At 48.6% G+C, this 17754-nt stretch overlaps 1 protein-coding gene across 1 annotated transcript in view; it reads left to right on the forward strand.

The window, feature by feature from the left end:
• Positions 1–17754, forward strand: part of abch1 (ATP-binding cassette, sub-family H, member 1) — a 95529-nt gene that overhangs the window by 11672 nt on the left and 66103 nt on the right. Inside the window, exons 5-8 of the mRNA XM_072581566.1 lie at positions 4477–4609; positions 5993–6152; positions 8943–9097; positions 15802–15909. Coding sequence (XP_072437667.1) covers positions 4477–4609; positions 5993–6152; positions 8943–9097; positions 15802–15909 — 556 coding nt within the window. The remainder of the gene's footprint in view (positions 1–4476; positions 4610–5992; positions 6153–8942; positions 9098–15801; positions 15910–17754) is intronic.

A 17754-nucleotide genomic window follows, 5' to 3' on the forward strand; every position in this document is an offset into this window, starting at 1 on the left:
TTCTCAGAAGCTTTTGACAAAATAAAACTCTCAAACACTTTTAAAGTCTTTTTTTTTGTCAAAGTTGGTGCTTTAATTGAGTACAGCTGAGGAGGAACTGGGAGAGGCATCAGAAGAAGCGTATAATTTAAAATCTGCAGTTGGTGACTGGAAGACGATTGAAACTAGGAAAAGGGAACTATAGTTTCATTCAGTGATCTGTGGGTGACTGGATGGTCTGTGGAGGGGGTTGTGTTGTACAGAGCTAACAATTCCAAAGGATTGTGAACAGGGTGTAGAAGTGAAAGAGGTTAAAGAAATGGAAGAGGAACAAGTTAGATAGGGATGGCCATGTGAAGGTGGTATATTCAATAAGGAAATGATACTTTGTGCAGAATCGAATCCAAACTGAGTTAAATTTACACAGAATGTTGTTCAAAAATTACAGATTGTAATGGTGGTCTGAAACTGTGATAATGCACAATTTAATCTCCTGTGTAAATTATTTAAAGTATAGTTATTTTGACAGAAGCATGAGTCAAAGGCATACTCATGGATGGACAATTAATGCTGGCCCAGTCACTGAGACCTACATCCCCAGAAAGGATCAGAATCGGTTGTATCTGCTCCTTGCTGGTTTTGTTGGTGAAAACACAGTGGGACAGGAGTCACGTTCACCTTCCCACCCTAGATATAACAGAACTTGTGAATAAGGAGCAGGAGGAGACAGTTCAACCTCTCCTGTCTGTTCCGTTATCCAACATGATCTGTACTTGACCTTAAATCCTCATTCCCACAGATTCCTTATTACCTGGGGAATCCTTATTGAAAAATGTCCATATTACAGAGGAGGAAGTGCTGGATATCTTGAAACGGTTAAAGGTGGATAAATCGCCAGGACCTGATCAGGTGTACCCGAGAACTCTGTGGGAAGCTAGAGAAGTGATTGCAGGGCCTCTTGCTGAGATATTTGTATCATCAATAGTCACAGGTGAGGTGCTGGAAGACTGGAGGTTGGCAAACGTGGTGCCACTGTTTAAGAAAGGTGGTAAGGACAAGCCAGGGAATATAGACCGGTGAGCCTGACCTCAGTGGTGGGCAAGTTGTTGGAGGGAATCTTGAGGGACAGGATGTACATGTATTTGGAAAGGCAAGGATTGATTAGGGATAGTCAACATGGCTTTGTGCATGGGAAATCATGTCTCACAAACTTGATTGAGTTTTTTGAAGAAGTAACAAAGAGGATTGATGAGGGCAGAGCAGTAGATGTGATCTATATAGACTTCAGTAAGGCGTTCGACAAGGTTCCCCATGGGAGACTGATTAGCAAGGTTAGATCTCATGGAATATAGGGAGAACTATCCATTTGGATACAGAACTGGCTCAAAGGTAGAAGACAGAGGGTGGTGGTGGAGGGTTGTTTTTCAGACTGGAGGCCTGTGACCATTGGAGTGCCACAAGGATCGGTGTTGGGTACTCTACTTTTCATCATTTACATAAATGATTTGGATGTGAGAATAAGAGGTACAGTTAGTAAGTTTGCAGATGACACCAAAATTGGAGGTGTCGTGGACAGCGAAGAAGGTTACTTCAGATTACAACAGGGTCTGGACCAGATGGGCCAATGGGCTGAGAAATGGCAGATGGAGTTTAATTCAGATAAATGTGATGTGCTGCATTTTGGGAAAGCAAATCTTAGCAGGACTGATACACTTAATGATAAGGTCCTAGGGAGTGTTGCTGAACAAAGAGACCTTGGAGTGCAGGTTCATAGCTCCTTGAAAGTGGAGTCGTAGGTAGATAGGATAGTGAAGAAGGCATTTGGTATGCTTTCCTTTATTGGTCAGAGTATTGAGTACAGGACATTGGTTAGGCCACTGTTGGAATATTGTGTGCAATTCTGGTCTCCTTCCTATTGGAAGGATGTTGTGAAACTTTGAAAGGGTTCAGAAAGATTTGCAAGTATGTTTCCCAGGGTTGGAGGATTTGAGCTACTGGGAGAGGCTGAACAGGCTGGGGCTGTTTTCCCTGGAGCGTCAGAGGCTGAGGGGTGACCTTATAGAGGTTTACAAAATTATGAGGGGCATGGATAGGATAAGTAGACAAAGTCTTTTCCCTGGGGTGGGGGAGTCCAGAACTAGAGGGCATAGGTTTAGGGTGAGAAGGGAAAGATATAAAAGAGACCTAAAGGGCAACTTTTTCACACAGAGGGTGGTACGTGTATGGAATGAGCTGCCAGAGGAAGTGGTGGAGGCTGGTACAATTGCAACATTTAAGAGGCATTTGGATGGGTATATGAATAGGAAGGGTTTGGAGAGATATGGGCCGGGTGCTGGCATGTGGGTCTAGATTGGGTTGGGATATCTGGTCGGCATGGACAGGTTGGACCGAAGGGTCTGTTTCCATGCTGTACATCTCTATGACTCTATGACCTACCATCACCTTGCTTAACTAGAACCTGTGCAACTCTGAGTGAACACTTCCTGTGACCCAGCTCCACTACACTCTGCACAAAGAGAGCTCCACTGGCACATTGGTCAGGAGAGAAGAGAACTCTGCTTCATCTCCATTTCAAATGGAAGACCCTTTTATTTAAGTTGTTCTCATCTCTCCCACAAACGAAACCATTCTCTCAGCACCCACTCTCAGGACGGTAAATGTTTCAATAAGATCACCTCACAATCTTCCAGACTCTAATGGACAGATGCCCTGCATGTCTGACCTTTCCTCATGAGATGATTCACCACTAAACTGAGAATGAATTGAGTACTCCTTCTCTGAACTCCTTCTAACACATTTATATCCCTTGCTTAAATAAAGAGACTAGAACTGAATACGTATTGAGTCCAGTATGACTCTTTTTAAGAGTTTTAAGGAAGAGTCATATCAGACTTGAAATGTTAACTTGTTTTTCTCACCACAGATGCTGCCAGACCTGCTGAGTTTCTCCAGCAATTTCGGTGTTTATTTCAGATTTTCAGTATTTGCAGAATTTTGCTTTTGTTTACTGGAGAAATCTCCCCTTCTCTTCAGTTAGCCCCATGGGCTCTTTTAGATGCCAGTTCAGATTTGACAACACCAAGCGTGTGGTATAATGTGATCTCTGTCAGAATGTGGACTCTGAGTTGTCTTATGACACATAGAGTTACTGTTTCTATTTACACTGTACATTTACGGCACACGTCATACATTCTGTGGTGTTTACAGCCCGGGCTGTTTTATGCAGTTTATTCCATTGAGAAGGGCCTCACCCTGTGATCTATCCCCACTGAACCTCCATGGCGGCTTCTCCCAAACTTTGCTGTGAGCCTGACCTCGTGGTGCAGATTACAGCCCAAGGATAAATCCTCTATCGAGAACACGAGGGACACCAGAGAGAAGGTTGAGAGTTCCAGCAGGGACTTGACAGGGAAGCCCTTGCCTGGAGACAGAGGCCATTGTCAGTGGTTTAGAGTCCTCCATGTGGCTGAAGAATTGTCTCCTCACTGAGTTGGCTGTTTGCAGTTTCTGACCATCTGCCAAACTGGGCAAAGGACTGACATCAGAGAGACAGCAGAAGGCCACAACAAATGCAAAAGCACAAATTGAAATCAGTGTGAATTGAAAAGTATTTAATAATAGTTATTAGATGTATATATTTATTTAATATCTGTAAGAACATGATCATTTATCACTGGAGCTCCTGAAGTGCTGCACGTGTAATAGCCAAGTAACATCACTTGGTGGGGCTGTTGCAGTTGAGGGAGTTCCCTGTAGTGACGGCCGGTCAGTATTTCACTCAGATATTGAGGAGGTTTTGGTTCTGAAGGTGATAAAGGACAGAGTCAAGGCCAGCAGACATAGGGGGTGAATTAGGTACAGTTCACTGTCGAACATCTCAGAGCAGACAAGCTGCAGTGGGCATGTGAGGATGATGCCAGAGAAAAGCACCACCTGCTGGCAGTGTGACAGCTGAGCCCCAGCAGGAGGCGCTGAAAGCAGCTGGATGAAGAACACGAGAATTAGGAGAACAAAGAGGCCATTCAGCCCCTTCGATTGGCTGCACTGTTTAATAGGATCACTGTCAATCTTCCCTGCACTATTCCAGTATCCAGACATTCTACAGGACTGCAAGGGGGAAGGATCCTGTAATTAGAAAATCACTATAGCTGGTAGTTGAAGCAAGAGTTGAACTGCCCTAATGATTTAAACAATCAAGATTATTATCTCAATCTGTAAATTTCTTTCATGTATGACTGACAGAGAAACTGATTAATTGAAGTGCAGGGTCAGTTAGACTCGAAATGTCAGCTCTCTTCTCTCCTTACAGATGCTGCCAGACCTGCTGAGATTCTCCAGCATTTTCTCTTTTGGTTGCAGGCTGCACCCACTGCTTCACACTAAAGTACGTGTTAACATTTACTGAGAAAAGTAAACGTTTATGTTTGAATTTGTTTGCAGTTCTACTGAAAATGGACACTGAGTTTGTTTGTAATTTCAGTTGTTTTGATGTTGAAGATGCAGAGATGATGGATCCAGGGGCAGACTGTGACATCGGGCAGGCAGCCCTTGAGTGTCGAGGAGTCACTGTCTCCTACGCGAAGCTGAAAGTACTCGATAACCTTAACCTGACCCTGCCACAGGGCCAGATGTAAGTGTCCTGATCGATGGCGATCGGTAAACATTGTTGTTGTCTTGGAGATAGGAACACAAGAATTAGGATTGGGCCAATCAGTGCCTCCAGCTCACTTCACTAACTAACTGTGACCTGAACTCCATGATTTTGCCTCTCCCCTCTGATTATTTTTAACTTCCTCCTTAGTCAAAAATCTATCTGCCTCTGCCTTTAAAATATTCAGCAACTCCATCTCCACCGTTCTCTGGGGAAGAGGGTTCCAAAAGTTTGTGACCCTCTGAGGGAATTAAAGTCCTTTCATTTCTGCCCACAACGGCAGAATATTTATCTTTAAACTGTGTTCCCTCCATGCCCCCCTCCGCCATTCTCTCCCCAGTGTTGCCCCCCTCCCCACCGCAACAAAGGGAAACATCTCCTCAGCATGTACCCTGGGAATTCCCCTGAGAATCTGATACAACTCCCCTCTCAATCTTGTAAACTCCAGCGTATATATTCCCATTGTCCGACGTTTCCTTAGAAGATAATATTCAAATCTCAACAATCTGTGAGTGAACCGTCTCTGAACTACATCTCGGGCACTTCTATCCTTTCCTTTGACTAAAGCTGCACACGGTGCTCTGGATGTGATCTCACCGATGTTCTGTACAACTGCAGCAAAGCCTCCTCGTTTAATATGCCGGTCCGTTTCTAATAATCAGGAAGATTCTGATTCCCTTCCTAACCATGTGTTGTCTCTATGCACCAGCATTTATGATCCCTGTACCAGGACACCCAGATCCCTCTGCACTGTGGAATCACACAATTTCTCACCATTTAAATAGGATCCTGACTTTCTATTCTTGTATTGTAATTACAAGTTCATTCAAAGAAAACCCAACTTTAGTTAATTTATCATGAGGTTTTGGCCTCAGAATGAATTGATGCTGTTCCTTTGTTTCAGGTGTAATTCAAGCAGCTTGTATCTAATCTGGGGCCATAAATCAGAATGAACCTGGGTCAGAGCCTCAGGCAGTTTTCAGATTCACTGCCTGAAACCTGCTTAGGGTAGAGCGACAGCTCCTTGTACCGGTCCAACTCAGTTCCAAGATCACTGAGTGTTGGGTCTGCTCGGACACAGAAAATAATCTTTAATATGCCTCTCCCTACAGCAAAACTAGTCCAAATCAGATGGAATTTCTCCAGCTGTGTTTAATCCCATTTTATTCAGGCTCAGTTTACTTGAAATAGTATCAAATGGAAAGAGAGTGTTTCATTTAAACTTCTTCATACAGCGACTAGTTAAACCGGATAACTTGCTGCACCACAGATGGTGATGAAGAGTATAATGTATCTCAGTGAGTTGGCAATGATGTGTTGAATGTGTAAGGACAGTGACACTCATACATCTGTCTCACACAGATACGGGCTGCTAGGTCCCAGCGGTTGTGGCAAAACAACCTTTCTCCGGTGTGCTTTGGGAAGATTAAACATCTCAAAGGGGAACATTACAATCCTGGGGAAGCGTCCAGCATTCCCAGGTCACCAAGTACCAGGCAGGATGGTGGGATACATGCCTCAGGTATAAATCATTATGTTTCTGTCAGTTTCAGACAAGTGATTGAGACAGTGGCTGGAACAGCCAGTGATTTTAGGCACTGACATGGAGAGTGCTCCTAAAACAGGAAAGGGAAAATCAGGTTTTCCCGAACAGAGAGGATGATCAGGGACATGTTGTTGATGTGATGAAAATGCTAAACTTTGTAGACATGTCGACAAACATGCAATTCATGGAATAAAAAGTAGCAAACTGGATCCAAACTTTAGAAAGACAGGAAACAGAGGTTAGTGAATGTTTCTCAGGCTGGAGCCTGGTCAGTGTTGAGACCCTTGCTGTTCCTGATATACATAAATGATCTAGATATTGGAGTATAGAGCACCATTTCAAGATCTACAGATGATCTCAAACTTGAAAGGATGGTAAATGGAGGAGGAGAACACAGAAATCCAGACAGATTGCACAGGTTGGTGGTTGGGGGGTGGGGGGGGGGACATTTTGAATTGATTAATTTTAGCAGGATTAACACTAAGAGGTAATATAAAATAAAGGGTGAAATTCAAAATGGTGTGAGGGAGCAGAGGTGTATAGGTTGAGTGAGTAATTGACAAAGCATACAGTATCCTGGAGAGCTTTATTAACAGGGGCACAGAGGGCAAGAGCAAAGAGGGGATGCTGAACTTACACAAGTCATTAGTTCACTATGATCCTGACAGGGGGACGTACTGATTGAGCCCCACTTTGATGCAGATACCTCACTAGCTCCACCTACCAACTTAACAACACCCACCAGCCATTGGTTTTTTTAGCAATTTTCTCAAATAAAATGAAAAAGGCTTCGATGTCTTTGGTAACATATAGATATACTTAAACACATAGATATACTTAAACATATAGATATACTTAAACATATAGATATACTTAAACAGATGCCCACCAGGCCTTTGGCTATGATGGGATTGCTCTCCATCTCTGTCCACATACCTTCAACCTCTGCCATTGTCAATCAACTTTTCTTTTTCATTTCTAAGTTCCAAAGTTCAGAGATTCTCTCTTTCTCCCTTTCTTCTGCTTTTAATCATAACACAAACTGTTTCATTTCCTTTTAATATTCGAGCTGTTAATTGTTTTAATTCTTTTGCTCTTTGTTCCACTGCAATTCTCTCTCTTTTTCTTTTGCTTCTCTTTCTCTTTCTTTTTGTTCTGCCTGGGTTACTCTTTCTCTTTTTCTCTCTAATTCCAGCTGCTTCCTTTACAATTGACCTTTAGCAATCTCCAATGATTCTGATTGCATTCCTAGTGATTGGGAATGTAGAGCGGTTGCTGCAACTATCCCCCTTTTCCTCACAGACAGAGGCAACTCCAACTTCAGTTTGTTAGCCAATTCGGAAAGCTTTGCTTTGCTCCCTTTCTGTAAAGGTCCTGAAGTGACTTCTTCCGTCCTCAGGAAACTCTTAGTGACTGAAAGGTCCATTATTACATAAGGCACAGCCTGTTTAAACCAACTGAACACAACACTCGAAATAAAAAAAAACACCAGCACTCACCACTTTGATTCTAATAACCCAAAACCCAACCTGGAATTAGAGATTTTGATCCTGATAAGAGTCTCCAATCTGTTATGGACCAGCCCAAACCCCCTTCAAATATATCAAGGCGTTAGCCTAGACTTAGCTTTTATCTCATTTAAAGGTAAATGTAAGGAGCTGTGTTCCAAATGGAATTCAATTTGTTATGCTCCAGCTTTAAGTAAAACACACTTTATTCTTATCCTGTCGTTATAATGTAAGTAAAAGACAGCAGAATTGATGTAACCTTATTGGAAAGCTTAACAGAATAATACTAAATGGCAACTGTTCCAATAAAGTAACATTTCATGAATATGCCCTTGGCAAAGGCAAATTCAGTAAAACAGATTGTCTCTCGTGATTCTAGCAGAAGAAATAGAACCCAACTCTTCTCTATAACAGAGAGAAAGATATGGTATCTTCCGTAGCTGGCTTCACAGCTCCACCAACTGCTGAAGGCTAAACTAAAACCCTGGTTCTATGGGAACCTGATTCCATCCATTCAAGCTGCTTCTATTGTTCCAACTTTAAAAATAAACCCAAGGCCCGACAAGCTGTTTACTTTGTTGGAGGAGCTAGCCCACTACCTATAGCTCAAAACCTCTCCAAAAAAAAACCCGGGACAAAATACACCCCGTAAAGTATCACCAGAAAAGTATTTGGGATCCTGACTAATCAGAAGTACAAAGAACAGAAACCAGGGAGTTAAGCTGTCCCTCGGTGGAGTATCGTTTCCAAGCCAGGGGACCACACTTTTGGAAGGATGTAGAGACAATGCGGAGATGAGAGCTCACAGCTCATAGACTAGAGAGGCTGGGATTGTTCTCTTCAGAGCAGAGATGGTTACATGGAGATTTGAGAGAGGTGTCTAAAATCACAGAGTAATTAAGGAAAAACTATCCCCAGTGACTGAAGCATCAATTATCAGAGAATAGACTGGAGATATAGCCAGAAGGCACAGAGGTATTAAAAGGAAATCATTTTTATACAAATAGATTCAGCAATAACTTCAAAAGGGAACAGGATAAATCTTTAAATGTGAAAGAATTGCAGGGATGTGGGGCAGGAGAGAGGATGTAAGGGTTGGATCAACTGGATTACTCTTTGACAGGGCTAGCATGCAGCTAATGGGCTGAATCACCTTCTTCCATGTTGGACTTTTTAATGATTTTATGAAATGGAGTTAAAGTTTATCATTTCTCCTGTAAGCTATGAATAAATACTGGTTTGGATTTCATTCCTGCAGGAATTAGCCTTATACAATGAGTTTACTATTCAGGACACATTTTGGTTCTTTGGTCGAATCCATGGACTGAGCAGCAACGACATTGAATCACGTCTCTCATTCCTAGTAAACTTTCTCGATCTTCCTGAAAAGAAGAAACTTATCAAACATCTCAGGTATGCAACTTCTTTAAAACGAGAAATTTACACGAATTAAAGAGAAAACAGCTCTCACGAAGGATTGTTCCTGTTACAGTCTCAGCTCAAGCCTGTACGGCCACCTGTTCCTGCACAGACCCAACACCCTCCCAGTCTGACCCTGACCCTGACCCTACACCCTCCCAGTCTGACCCTGACCCTGACCCAACACCCTCCCAGTCCGACCCTGACCCTGACCCAACACCCTCCCAGTCCGACCCAGACCCTGACCCAACACCCTCCCAGTGTGACCCTGACCCAACACCCTCCCAGTCTGACCCTTGCCCTGACCCAACACCCTCCCAGTCTGACCCTTGCCCTGACCCAACACCCTCCCAGTCTGACCCTGACCCTGACCCTACACCCTCCCAGTCTGACCCTGACCCTGACCCCAACACCCTCCCGGTGTGACCCTGACCCAACAACCTCCCAGTCTGACCCTGACCCAACACAATCCCAGTCCGACCCTGACCCAACACAATCCCAGTCCGACCCTGACCCTGACCCAACACCCTCCCAGTCTGACCCTGACCCAACACCCTCCCAGTCTGACCCTGACCCAACACCCTCCCAGTCCGACCCTGACCCTGACCCAACACCCTCCCAGTCTGACCCTGACCCAACACCCTCCCAGTCTGACCCTGACCCAACACCCTCCCAGTCCGACCCTGACCCTGACCCAACACCCTCCCAGTCTGACCCTGACCCTGACCCAACACCCTCCCAGTGTGACCCTGACCCAACACCCTCCCAGTCTGACCCTTGCCCTGACCCAACACCCTCCCAGTCTGACCCTTGCCCTGACCCAACACCCTCCCAGTCTGACCCTGACCCTGACCCAACACCCTCCCAGTCTGACCCTGACCCTGACCCAACACCCTCCCAGTCTGACCCTGACCCTGACCCAACACTCTCCCAGTCCGACCCTGACCCAACACTAAATCAGTCTGACCCTGACCCAACACTCACCCAGTCTGACCTTGGCCCAACACTCACCCAGTCTGACCCTGACCCTGACCCAACACCCTCCCAGTGTGACCCTGACCCAACACCCTCCCAGTCTGACCTTGACCCAACACTCACCCAGTCTGACCCTGACCCTGACCCAACACCCTCCCAGTCTGACCCTGACCCTGACCCAACACTCTCCCAGTCCAACCCTGACCCAACACTAAATCAGTCTGACCCTGACCCAACACTCACCCAGTCCGACCCTGACCCAATACCCACCCAGTCCAACCCTGACCCAACACTCACCCAGTCTGACCCTGACCCAACACCCTCCCAGTCTGACCCCGACCCTGACCCAACACTCACCCAGTCCGACCCTGACCCAACACCCTCCCAGTCCGACCCTAACCCATCACTCACCCAGTCTGACCCTGACCCTGACCCAACACCCTCCCAGTCTGACCCTGACCCTGACCCAGCACCCTCCCAGTCTGACCCTGACCCTGTCCCAACACTCACCCAGTCTGACCCTGACCCAACACCCTCCCAGTCTGACGTTGACACAACCCTCACCCAGTCTGACCCTGACCCAAAACCCTTCCAGTCCGACCCTAAGCCAACACCCTCCCAGTCTGAACCTGACCCAACAACCTCCCAGTCCAACCTTGACCTATCACTCACCCAGTCCGACCCTGAACCTGACCCAACACCCTCCCAGTCTGACCCTGACCCTGACCCAACACCCTCCCAGTCTGACCCTGACCCTGACCCAACACCCTCCCAGTCTGACCCTGACCCAACACCCTCCCAGTCTGACCCTGACCCAACACCCTCCCAGTCTGACCTTGACCCAACACTCACCCAGTCTGACCCTGACCCTGACCCAACACAATCCCAGTCCGACCCTGACCCAATACCCACCCAGTCTGACCCTGACCCAACACCCTCCCAGTCTGACCCTGACCCTGACTCTACACCCTCCCAGTCTGACCCTAAGCCAACACCCTCCCAGTCTGAACCTGACCCAACAACCTCCCAGTCCGACCTTGACCCATCACTCACCCAGTCCGACCCTGAACCTGACCCAACACCCTCCCAGTCTGACCCTAACTCAATATCGTTCCAGTCTGACCCTGACCCAACACTGACCCAGTCTGACCCTGACCCAACACCCTCCCAGTCTGACCCTGACCCTGACCCAACACCCTCCCAGTCTGACCCTGACCCAACAACCTCCCAGTCCGACCCTGACCCATCACTCACCCAGTCTGACCCTGACCCATCACTCACCCAGTCTGACCCTGACCCTGACCCAACACCCTCCCAGTCTGACCCTGACCCTGACCCAACACCCTCCCAGTCCAACCCTGACCCAACACACTCCCAGTCTGACCCTGACCCAACACCCTCCCAGTCCGTCCCTGACCCATCACTCACCCAGTCTGACCCTGACCCTGACCCAACACCCTCCCAGTCTGACCCTGACCCAACACCCTCCCAGTTCGACCCTGACCCTGACCCCAACACCCTTCCAGCCCGACCCTGACCCAACACCCTCCCAGTCCGTCCCTGACCCATCACTCACCCAGTCTGACCCTGACCCTGACCCAATACCCTCCCAGTCTGACCCTGAACCAACAACCTCCCAGTCCGACACTGACCCATCACTCATCCAGTCTGACCCTGACCCTGACCCAACACCTTCCCAGTCTGACCTTGACCCAACACCCTCCCAGTTTGACCCTGACCCTGTCCCAACACCCTCCCAGTCCGACCCTGACTCAACACTCACCCAGTCTGACCCTGACCCAACACCCTCCCAGTCTGACGCTGACGCAACACTCTCCCAGTCCGACCCTGATACACCCCTCACCCAGTCTCACCCTGACCCAAAACCCTTCCAGTCTGACCCTGAGCCAACATCCTCTCAGTGTGACCCTGACCCTGACCCAACACCCTCCCAGTCTGACCCTGACCATGACATAACACCCTCCCAGTCTGACCCTGACCCAACACCTTCTCAGTCTGACCCTGACCCTGACCCAACACGCTCCCAGTCTGACCCTAACCCAACATCGTTCCAGTCCGACCCTGACCCAACACCCTCCCAGTCTGACCCTGACCCAACACCCTCCCAGTCTGACCCTGACCCAACACCCTCCCAGTCTGACCCTGACCCTACACCTTCTCAGTCTGACCCTGACCCAACAACCTCCCAGTCTGACCCTGACCCAACACCCTCCCAGTCCGACCCTGACCCAACAACCTCCCAGTCTGACCCTGACCCAACACCCTCCCAGTCCGACCCTGACCCAACACCCTCCCAGTCCGACCCTGAACCAACACCCTCCCAGTCTGACCCTGACCCTGACCCAACACCCTCCCAGTCTGACCCTGACCCAACAACCTCCCAGTCCGACCTTGACCCATCACTCACCCAGTCTGACCCTGACCCTGACCCAACACCTTCCCAGTCTGATACTGACCCTGACCCAACACCCTTCCAGTCTGACCCTGACCCAGCACCCTCCCAGTCTGACACTGACCCTGTCCAAACACCCACCCAGTCCGACCCTAACCTCCCAACACTCACCCAGTCTGACCGTGACCCAACACCCTCCCAGTCTGACCCTGACCCTGTCCAAACACCCACCCAGTCCGACCCTAACCCCCCAACACTCACCCAGTCTGACCGTGACCCAACACCCTCCCAGTCTGGCGCTGACGCAACACTCTCCCAGTCTGACCCTGACACAACCCTCACCCAGTCTAACCCTGACCTAAAACCCTTCCAGTCCGACCCTAACCCAACATCGTTCCAGTCCGACCCTGACCCAACGCCCTCCCAGTCCGACCCTGATCCAACACCCTCCCAGTCCGTCCCCGACCCTGACCCAACACCCTCCCAGTGTGACCCTGACCCTGAACCACCACCCTCCCAGTCTGACCCTGACCCTGACCCTGACCCAACGCTCCCAGTCTGACCCTAACCCAACATCGTTCCAGTCCGACCCTGACCCAACACCCTCCCAGTCCGGTGTAAAATACTGGATTAGTGGTGCTGGAAGAGCACAGCAGTTCAGGCAGCATCCAACGAGCAGCGAAATCGACGTTTCGGGCAAAAGCCCTTCATCGGGAATAAAGGCAGTGAGCCTGAAGCGTGGAGAGATAAGCTAGAAGAGGGTGGGGGTGGGGAGAGAGAAGCATAGAGTACAATGGGTGAGTGGGGGAGGAGATGAAGGTGATAGGTCAAGGAGGAGAGGGTGGAGTGGATAGGTGGAAAAGGAGATAGGCAGGTCGGACAAGTCAAGGAGACAGTAACTGAGCTGGAAGTTTGAAACTAGGATGAGGTGGGGGAAGGGGAAATGAGGAAACTGTTGAAGTCCACATTGATGCCCTGGGATTAAAGTGTTCCGAGGCGGAAGATGAGGCGTTCTTCCTCCAGGCGTCTGGTGGTGAGGGAGCGGCGGTGAAGGAGGCCCAGGACCTCCATGTCCTCGGCAGAGTGGGAGGGGGAGTTGAAATGTTGGGCCACGGGGCGGTTTGGTTGATTGGTGCGGGTGTCTCGGAGATGTTCCCTAAAGCGCTCTGCTAAGAGGCGCCCAGTCTCCCCAATGTAGAGGAGACCACATCGGGAGCAACGGATACAATAAATGATAACACTCACCCAGTCCGACCCTGAACCAACACCCTCCCAGTCCGACCCTAACCCATCACTCACCCAGTCTGACCCTGACCCTGACTCAACACCCTTCCAGTCTGACCCTGACCCAGCACCCTTCCAGTCTGACCCTGACCCTGTCCCAACACCCACCCAGTCCGACCCAAACTCCACAACACTCACCCAGTCTGACCCTGACCCAACACCCTCCCAGTCTGACGTTGACACAACACTCTCCCAGTCCGACCCTGACACAACCCTCACCCAGTCTGACCCTGACCCAAAACCCTTCCAGTCCGACCCTGACCCTGACCCAACACCCTCCCAGTCTGACCCTGACCCAACACCCTCCCAGTCCGATCCTGACTCAACACCCTCCCAGTCCGTCCCTGATCCTGACCCAGACCCATCAACCTCCTAGTCCGACCCTGACCCAACACCCTCCTAGTCCGACCCTGACCCAACACCCTCCCAGTCCGGCCCTGACCCAACACCCTCCCAGTCCGTCCCTGATCCTGACCCAGACCCAACACCCTCCCAGTCCGACCCTGACCCAACACCCTCCCAGTCCGGCCCTGACCCAACACCCTCCCAGACCAATCAGGAATTCTATTCTGCTTCCTTGGAACTTTCATCAAAGTAACAAATAACTTTGAAAGTAATATCCCGGAGAGTGGCCTATTGAGGAGATGAATAGTTACACATTTCCTGAGTTCACTTTGAATGAAAGCTCAGAGGAGGCACCTTCCAGGCAACCATTTCAATTACACCCAGGAGGGGTATAGACCGGGAGGGAAGCAGGGGGCAGAGGGCAGGGGTAAAACAGGAGAGGGGGAAGAGTGGGGGCAAATGTAATGAAGGAGTAAGGAGGTGGGGCAAGGGAAAAGGAAGCCAAGAGGTAAGAGGAGTGGAAAATAGCTGAGGAAGGGGTGAAGGGATGAGAAACTGGGAGAAGAAAAGGGTGCGAGGGGGAGTTGGATGAAAGAGGGTGCCCTGGGAGTCAGTGATAGTGTGGGTGCTGGAGTTGGGGTGGGTCTCCCACTCAGACCCTTACAGGAGCTGGGGCATAATCTCAGATAGATCCAGCCCACAGTGGCTCACACCCACACTCACTGTCACCAGCTCACACTCACACACACCGGCTCACACTCACACACACCAGCTCAAACTCACACACAGACCAGCTCACTGTCTCACATACTAGCTCACACTCACACTCACCAAGTCACACACACGCACCAGCTCACACTCTGACACACTAGCTCACATTCACACACACTGGCTCATACACACACACTAGCTTACTCACATAAACCAGCTCAAAGTCTCGCACACACCACCTTACACTCACCAGCTCACACACACGCACCAGCTCACACTCTGACACACCAGCTTACACTCTCACACACCAAATTACAACTCACACACACTAGCTCACACTCTCACACACCAACTCACACGTTCACACACTGGCTCACGCACAAGCTCACACACACAGACTCACACACACCAGCTCACACACAGAGACTCACACACAGAGACTCACACACACCAGCTCACACACAGAGACTCACACACACCAGCTCACACACAGAGACTCACACACACACAGACTCACACACAGAGACTCACATGCAGTAATTCGAGGATTTGGAATCAGTGATATATTTCCAAGTCAGGAAGCTGAGTGTTTTGAAGGGGAACTTGCAGGGGATGGCGTTCCCATGTATCTGCTGCCCTTGTCCTTCTGGGTGGAAGTGGCTGTGGGTTTGGAAGGTGGCAGTGTTGCTGTGAGTTGAAACATTTTGAAAGGTTTTGATAAAATCAACCCGCAATTTGAATTCCTCCTCAAGATGGGAACGGTTTCTGGGAAACAAAGTTAGTTGAAGGTTGCGGCGTTTTCTTGCAGTTAGTATGTTTCTTGTTGAACATGTAGTTACCTGTTTGTAACTGTGTGCGAATCCAGCTCCCTTGGTAGAGTTACCTTTCTCCGCTGAGTTCTGTCAGGAATTCTCTGCAGTTAGAAAGAATATCTTATTGAGTGGATCGGTGGGATCTGGTTTGTTTTCAGCGGGGGACAGAAACGTCGTGTATCCCTCGGAGCTGCCCTACTCCAGGAACCTCAGCTTCTCTTATTGGATGAGCCAACTGTTGGAGTGGATCCTGTTTTACGAGCCAGGTATTAATTTTAAAATGGATTATCGGGCCCGTTTCCAGGATTTCTCTTTATAAACCAAACTGTAGCCTTTTTGTCTCATATATATTTCGGGAAGAAAGTTAAATCATTTGGAACAAATCATATTTCAAAACTGCTTGTAGCAAGTGGCTGGATTTGAACTCTTTCACTTTGAATCTAGATCACTCACACAGTGCATGAGACGCCCTTCTGCCCATCAACTCCGTCCTGCCAGCTGAACAGAGTGCTGCCTTACTCGTTCTTTAGTCTGACCTGGGACTGAGCAGTATTTCTGTCTGGGCCTTAGGTCTCAGCTCCTTTGGGAATGTGGATGGAGCTGCAGTTGTAGTACCTGCTGATTGTGTGAGGGGATGGGGGGAGGCTGTAGGGTGTAAAGGCAGCGACCAGTGTCAAGAAATCAGTGTAACTTGGGTCAGGATGACTCACTGGGGAATCAGGGAAAATGTTGGGCTGTTGGATGTTAGTCTGTACTTACTGAGGAATTAGCCGAGGAAATTTCCATCTCACGTTTCCAGGTCAGTAGTACAGGTCTGCCTCCAGTCTCTGGCTCTTAAACTCATTGATAGAAACATTACCAATGGTCCTGAGGAGTAAGGGCATTACCCACTGGAAGCTCAGTCATCCTGGGAATTCTCACCGAGGTTACCATGCCAGGACTTGAACAGGCTCCCAACCTGAGATTTAGGTACACGCCCCTATCTCCAACAGTTTGGGGACTGAAGTTCTGGGGATTGGGGGAACACCTTTCCTGTGGCTGATGGTGGGGTGTAACACCTTGCAGTCATCAGGACTGGGACACAAGAAAACCAAAAACAAGGAAAGAGAATAATAAATTATACAGCAAGTGAAGAGGGGGATAATTGATTGGATGATGGTTGTCATGGAGCTGCAACAAGAACTGCTAATTCCCAATCAGAATTTAATTAGGGAGGTAGACTCTGATTGGTCAGGACATTTCTGTGGGGAATGCAACAGGGATTGGCTGTCTACATAACTCTTTCCTAAATCAAAATAATACAACATGTGGACAAATGCTGTTCACTGTGAGAACAACAGGGTCCAGTGTGTGAATAAACGTAACATCTAGTACATCTAAATTAATCACACTGTGAGCTTAGTTGATCTTAAATTGGTTTCCAATGTAACTTTTAGCACAATCTGATTATTTGGTAAATGTTGTCCAATAGCAGAATCATATCTAATGTTGGACATAGTGTTGTGAGGTTTATAAGGATGGGCTGGCTGAATGTAGTGGGCACAGGGTTTGCTGTGGGGAGTGACAGGAAGCTATTGTCTGTCAGTCATTGGAATGTACAGCTACAGAGCTGACAGCACTCCAACATTAATATCCATACACCACTGTACACATCTGTGTGGCCAGTAAAATGGTTTGATGTCAGAAACCTGCCGCTCTTGTATTTACAGTGACTGAGCAGGGAAAGACAGGTAGGTTCAGCTGTTGCTCAGATTGCAGGCCTGACGGGAGATTCGGACTTGGTGCAGGTTTGGCTACAGACCATTGTGTTTACTGTGACCTTCTCCCCCTGACTCTCACCCACAACTGGACATCCCTTATTCCCATATTCCATCCACCAGCCTTTGAAATTCAATAATCAATTTCCCTTCAATAAAGCACAATGGCAGCACTGAACGCACCTTCTCCCCACACGCCCCCACCCCCATTCCAGTTCCCTTCTATTCTCCCTTGTCCATCCTTCAAACACCCATGAGCAATCCTTCACCATCACACAGATACTTCCCAAAGAACAGAGAAAATGCTATCCCTGATCTTTCACCCTCTCCCTGTCCACTGCTCAAGGACAGACC

The sequence above is a fragment of the Chiloscyllium punctatum genome, chromosome 11 (genome assembly GCF_047496795.1).
Source record: "Chiloscyllium punctatum isolate Juve2018m chromosome 11, sChiPun1.3, whole genome shotgun sequence".
Classification (NCBI taxonomy): Eukaryota; Metazoa; Chordata; class Chondrichthyes; order Orectolobiformes; family Hemiscylliidae; genus Chiloscyllium; species Chiloscyllium punctatum.